The sequence below is a fragment of the Melanostigma gelatinosum genome (assembly GCF_949748355.1).
Source record: "Melanostigma gelatinosum genome assembly, chromosome: 15".
Classification (NCBI taxonomy): domain Eukaryota; kingdom Metazoa; phylum Chordata; class Actinopteri; order Perciformes; family Zoarcidae; genus Melanostigma; species Melanostigma gelatinosum.
This window is the reverse complement of record NC_136648.1, coordinates 1,947,496-1,954,446: the sequence shown is the minus strand read 5'-3', so window position 1 is coordinate 1,954,446 and position 6,951 is coordinate 1,947,496. Positions and strand designations below refer to the sequence as shown.

The following is a 6,951-nucleotide window of genomic DNA, read 5'->3' as shown; positions in this document are numbered from 1 at the left end:
TCGTCGTTGGGCGTAAAGTAAAGCACTGACGTTAGCGTAGAGACGGTATAATGAGCTCAGCTAGCCTCGATCTTTTGTTTGTTGTCGGAGCATTATCCTCTAATATGATTGGCTGAGAGCAGCCTCCAGTCACTTCCTATGGGAATGTGTCATAAATACACAAAAAACAGTGAATGTGCAGCAGATTAGACGGTATTAATACAGGACAGAAACTAAGTCAAAGTAGACACTCATCATTGTAAGAGCCATGTTGTATTAACAGTTTTTTATTTTATTTTTTATTTTCATTACAAAAGTAATGTGTGTTATGCCCGTTTAAAATGTTTAACATACAATATAATTAAGGAAATTGGACATGTTGCAAAATGTGCTGTAGTCTGTCCTGATATTGGATCATTTTGGGTTGACTCCTTTAAGTGGGTTTAGTGCAAGTTAAGGTTCGATGGAGCAGGATGTGGACGTTTTAGTTATTGTCTGCAGAAGGTTAGTTTTTGATAGTCCATTATTGGGTATGGATACATTTTTGTTTATTTTTGTTTTCATGGAATAAACTACTTTTCACATTTTCACGCAGTACGAGCCTCATCATTGGATAGCTGACTATGGAAAGTATAGCCTGCATAAGAGCATGTTTGAGTTAAAATGAATAAATATATATATTGATATATATATATACCCTGTGTGCATTGTATATGTATTATTATTTATAGAACACGGCTGCAATCAGTAGTCCGCCCTCCTGTGCTGGAGCTCCCGAGTTTGCTGTGTGTCATCAGTTGCTTTCTTGTTAATTGATTAAACAATATGAATTTAGGAATATGCTGTATTTCAGCCCAATATCAAGATAAAGAGATTTTAACAAAGGGTCATTGTCTTTTCGATCAACTTTGTGTTGTAGAGGAAAACGCATTTACAACTGATTAAACCACCCCAAACGAATTAACACGCTCTGATTTCAGTGTCTTCTGGACCCCTGAGGGTCTAGGTCTTGCCTTGATGAACCTCATCAGTGGCTGCCTAGATGGCGACACTGCACTATAACAATACAGCGTCATTTAAATGTGTTGGCAGTGAGTGAACTCAAATACAAAACACCCTTTGGCGCCATCGGGTTCATGTCATGATGTTTTTGTTTCCAACAGCTCTGATCAGAGTTATGAGGGAGACTACAGGCTGAAGGAAAGCTTGGTCCCTCACAGCAACATGTGGGAATGTTCATTGCATCACTAAAGAGGAATCTGAAATGATGTTACGGTCCCTGTAGGGAAGCACTTGCTCAGATTCAGAGTCCGCTGGAGAACATAAGGGCTGTTTACCATCAGCAGCACGAGGACAAAGTGTTCTGGGAAAAGATCCTCACTGCAGTGGAGCTGGTGGAACATGTAGGGCTGAGCCACATCCAGTCAATGTCAGCAAACATCCCAGAATGATTTAATGCAAACAAATGAAGGTATCAAACACGTATCACTACTTTACAGTTAAATATTTAACCTTTATTCCAACATGAAAAAAGCAGTAAATAACACTTTTATAAACACGTCAGGACATCTTATTTTAGTCTCCCTCACAGGGAATTCAGTATAATATAATAATATATATATCATATAATAATATTCACCATAATATAAAAGTTGTTTTAAAAAGCTAAATAAGTTATTGGCATGACGTCATCCAGCTAGCCAAACCTGTCTGGTGTTCAAATTTCACAAATTTCAATTTATTACCACGTTGGTAAAACAGTGTGCGCAACTAAAGCAGAATATGAGCAGAGTTCTCGGCCTGAAAGGCCTCCTGTGATGACTCTGACCACTAGGAGCGCTACGGAGCCGTGTCTTCACAAGCCGCTCCTGATTGTGTTTTAATGCGCACACGCAATGCAAAAATGCTTTTCCACCGATCAACATTGTGTTGTAGGTAACGTGCAAAGAAACGTATCAATGTGCTAACAAAGGCATGAAGAGGAAGACTGTTAGACATTACACAATTTAAAAAATAATAATAACATGCAAATCTTTTATTCGGAATGAAATGCATTCAACAAGTTTGTTAGACCTCAAAGACACACACAATGTGCTTTGGTGAGAAACACTGGATGTAAACAGTTTGCATCTGTAATATTATGGAGTCTTGAATCAAAGCATCACGTTTTAAAGCCTCTATTATTCCTGATTATCTTACTTATATTGTGTATATTTCTACATGCATTTGTGATTGAGTTAGCACAAGGCGATTACTTATTACCAACAACTACATACAGAAACACAGAGAACAGGGGCTCGTTAGGGGCCCTCAGTGTATATTTGCCCCCCGGGCCCCCCGGAGGGTTTTTCTGGCCCTGATGTTCTGGAGTTCAGATATTACGTTGTAATCACAGCGTGACAGTTTCATTTGACTTTCTAATTGTTTGTGCAAACACTTTCCTTTGTGCTGTTCTTGATGTGAAGCAGAGGGGATGCTGTCTGACTTTTCTGCCACTTCTGGATTTCTGGAACATCACTGAATATATATTTGTTTTTTCTAAATTGGAGTTTCTTTTTGTCGGTGACAGAGAGAATCTGGTGAAGCAGTGGATGCCGATCGGTCTTTCTTTGCGTCACTAGAGGGGAGGGGAGAGCTGTCACAGCCGCCTCTGGTGGTTCAGACTCGACCTCACCGCACACAGGGAGCCGTGACTCACAATGCACTGCAGTGAGGTGAAGTCTTGCTGCCCTCCTTCTCCGGCTCCCAGAAAAAAAGAGCTGAAGGCGATTGAGATTTCGAGAATTAGAATTATTTCAGAGGTTTTATGTCACACCTGTTTACGCCTCCTAACACTGGATTGTGAGATCTTATTGATACATTTTCAGGTTCTTCAGGGCCTCGTTAAATATCTTACCCTGTATACTTCTGTACTGAGACAGATGTGCCAGTGTCCTCTTTGAAACAGACTTTTGTTTGGAGAGTAGTTCCTGATTTTACTTGTCTTTTTATTTATTTATTAAATTTAATCTTATGTCACTGGAATTGGTTCGATCTTGTTTATCATAGAATCAAATTATTTATAGTTTGTTGATTTTATTTAGAAATACAGACGATTGCAGGAAATGGTTTCGGTACTTTTCATGATAGTTTTTATCAAAAGAATTCTTCATTTCAACTGTGTGCAAACTTTGTTCTACGGGAGAAGTATTATAAAAAAGGATAATGGAGCAACAACAGCTTTCAATCACTTTGCCAATAAAAAACATATCGCGTTTTACAATTAATATAAATTGGAATATTTTTTTGCATCTTTTCACCATTTTCTCTCATCCTGCAATACAGGTGTGATGTGTGATCCCCACCAGCGGTTAACGTGGGTCTCTCGGGCAATGTGCCATGGCAACACCCGCCATCTTTTCTGGAAACAAATGAGCTGTAGTGGTGTCAAGACTCCCCTTCATGATAATAATAATAATAATAAAAGAAATCTCAATTTCACTAAATTTACAAATTACCTGCATGACATAAATCTCAACATATTTGAGAACAGATCGTTTACTTCCACTCTGCTGGCTCTGCAGCTTTAACAAAAAACAGCTTTAACAGACTTTAACTGTCCGTTTTATTTCAGGAGCAAACAGTTGTATATCCTGTTGTTCATATTCATGTGGTGAGAAAACATAATGATTTCCCTTTTTGGTGCAGAGGAAGTGTTTTTCACAGTTGAATGCTGAGCTCAAGAACCACCAGAACATCGTGATGTTAAAGTTCACTTTGATGCATTTATGGCTGTGACACAATCTGAAACAAGTTCGATCCAAAAACACCTTTCAGGTTTCTCACTGCAACAGGAGGCTGTTACGCATAATGTCCAGCAGATTCCACCAGAATTGGCCTTAATGTTTCAGCTAAACCTGACGTTGTTGAGCTCTATTGGGTAATTAGTCGGCTACCAAGCTAAACAAAGCACAAATTAACATGTATAACGATAAAAAGCCCCAAACTGTGAGCTCGGTTTGTACATAATGTTCTCGCTCTCTTCTTCAACAAAGAAAAGGAGCATTTCTTCCTGCTAGCGGCGTGTTGACCTGGTCAGTTTCCCCCATTAGTGAATTCTGGAGACCCTTTGTCGAGCGTGTTCAATGCAAAGCGTCGCCCGTTCATCTGCTCCCGTTACGGTGGCATGCAGTCCCACAGCTCGTGGCAGATACACTGGCAGAAGCCGTAGACCATGATCATGACGAGGCTGGTGGGAACCAGGCTCACCAGCAGCACCCCGAGCGTTGTCCTCTGCATGATGAGCAGGTAAACCCCCATGGGCAGCGAGCTGAAGTACAGCAGCCCCAGCAGCCACACCAGCGCCCGGGCCGAGGTCTGGCACAGGAGGGCCGCGCAGTTCCACACCGTCCACCTCTGCGTGATGGACGCCATGGAGTCCAGGCTGGATGAGCGGTAGCCCCGGTTCCACGTCTGGGATCCACGTGGCTGGTGGTGGAGGTGGAGGTCTTGGGTGGATGCAGGCAACAGTGGCGGCGGCTCCATGATGGTAATGACCACAAAGTTAGGGGAGCCCCGGATGGAGGAGTAGGTGGTGGAGGAAGAGGACGCGGACGAGGAGGAGGAAGGGGTCGTCACAGGTGGGTTGCTGCCCATGAGGGAGCTCAGGAGCCCGGGGCTGAGGAGCAGCTCCGTGGTCGACTCCTGGTGGAAGTGGAGGTTCCTCTGGTTCCTGCTTTGGAGCGCCAGTGCCGCCGCCAGCTTGCAGTCGTCTGGCAGGCTGCTCACGGCCGGCCCCGGCAGTCTGGTAACGTCGCGGCAGAACGGGCACACCACGACATCAGGAGGCGACTCACCCAGGTCCAGGATCTTGGCAAGGCACTTGGCGCACAGGCGGTGGCGGCACTCGAGCACCTTCGGCCTGCGACTCCCCAGGTTGTACGCGCAGTAGCAGATCTTACACTCCAGCTCGTCGGTGCTCAGTATGTCCACGTGGCCGCGGCCAACACCGCCGCCGTCCTCGGTGCTCTGCAGCTCAATCACCATCCTAACCCCCGAGCGCTGACCTCGAGATCAACAGAAAAATCCCACCAAAAGCTCAAGTCCAGGCTCAGCACCGAGGGACACGGCAAGGTTCCCATAGATGGAGACGGTGACAACGGTCCACTCCAGTGAAGGTCTGGGGTTCATTGTGGCTGTCCAACAGGCTCCTGCAGTGTGTGTGTGTGTCAGAGAGAGAGAGAGAGAGAGAGAGAAAGAGATTTGGGAGTTGATGAGTGGAAGACCCTGGTGAGTTCTGGCCTCTGGGGTTTCTCTGCCTGTGAGCAGTTGGTGTGTAACGGTGCTTCGTTTGGGGCAAAAAAAAGAAAAAGATCGAGAGAAAGTGAGAGACAGAAAGAAAGACACCAAAGAGAAAGAGAGAGAGAGAGAGAGAGAGAGAGAGAGAGAGAGAGAGAGAGAGAGAGAGAGAGAGAGAGAGAGAGATAACTGTTAACACAGCATTAGAAGAGAACAAACAGAGGCGAAGGGACAACAAAGCAAAGCCTGTACAAACCAGAGCTGGAATTTTCGAGCCTGATCTTTTGTTGCTCAGTGAAATTCAGTCCAATTAGTGGCTGACACACACACACCTACACACACACAGCTACACACACACACACACACACACACACACACACACACACACACACACACACATACACAGCTACACACACATTTATAACATCTACAGTTCTCTGTTAATGGTGTGTGCGTGTGCAACAAAACATGAATGAGTGAGTGTCTGCACGATAATGTTTGAGTGTGTGTGTGTGTGTGTGTGTGTGCAAGCTTGAAAACATGGACGTAACAGTGTGTCTGTGTTCTCTGTGTTTCAAACCTCTGTTTTCCACACATTTTTCTTCATAAGACGAATATTACTGCAGCTGAATACATTTTAGGATCTTTAATTTTTTTAATTTTTTATATTTTGGGACTTCTTTTACAATTCTTGATTTTTACATTTGAAGTGCCATCCAAAGATGAACAAAGGATAAAAAAATGAGTTTATCTGTTAATAAACCCTAAATGTCTAATATGAAAGCAAACGTGTATTTTTCACACCATCCACGTGATCACAATCATAAAAAAAGGGTTCCAAAAGGATATTTTTTCCTGAAGGCCAGAGGCTCTACCCAGAACCATTTGCTGCGAAGAACAGAAAAAAGGGTTCTTGGCAGAACCTCCTGGGTGGGTTCTAGATGAAACCCATGGATTATGAAAGGGTTCTTAGCAGAACCCCCTGGGTGGGTTCTTGTTAGCACCCTGAGAAGGTGAAAAGATTCTGGATAGATCCTCTAGAGTGGGTTGTCGGTGTAACCTCTCACAGATACTTCGAGGTCTATACCTCTATAAAACGTTCTACCAGGCATCACAATGGTTCTCCAAAGATGACAAGCTGAAGAACCGCATGTGTTCTAGTTAGCACCTTTATTTCTAAGAGTGTCTTCGTGGGCGGAGGGACTTCTGCTCAGCTGTCGAGTAGATGACGATCATAGCAGCTGCAGAACAATAGTCAGCAGAACCACAGCAGATCCAACGCTGAAGAATGGAGAACATTTCTGTGATGTGGTTGGAAGCTAGTCAGTGGGCCTTGAGTTGGGATTGTTTTGGTCAAACCACAAACTCGTCTTGAGAACAGGACAGTCGATGTGAGCATGTGCTGGGGAGAGAGAGAGAGAGCAAGAGAGAGAGAGAGAGAGAGAGAGAGAGAGAGAGAGAGAGAGAGAGAGAGAGAGAGAGAGCAAGAGAGAGAGAGAGAGAGAGAGAGAGAGAGCCAGCATGCACGATCAGGAGGCAACCGAGTTCTGACGAGTGAAGCTGAGGCTGAAGTGTCTTAAAACCTGCTGAAAGCTGATTTAAAGCTGCGGTTGGTCATTATTTGACCACTAGGGGGCAAAAAACACTGTGTGTGTATGTTATCTCTTCTATTTATCCATAGTTTACATATAGCAG

At 43.9% G+C, this 6,951-nt stretch overlaps 1 protein-coding gene across 1 annotated transcript; it reads right to left on the bottom strand.

Annotated features, from left to right (window-relative positions):
• Positions 1-4,134: 4,134 nt before the first annotated feature.
• On the bottom strand, positions 4,135-5,004 carry rnf182 (ring finger protein 182; the record flags this gene model as incomplete). The annotated part of the gene is made up of 1 exon (XM_079285465.1): positions 4,135-5,004. One exon carries the CDS (start codon positions 5,002-5,004, stop codon positions 4,135-4,137), a length of 870 nt encoding a protein of 289 aa, XP_079141591.1.
• Between the last annotated feature and the right edge of the window lie 1,947 nt (positions 5,005-6,951).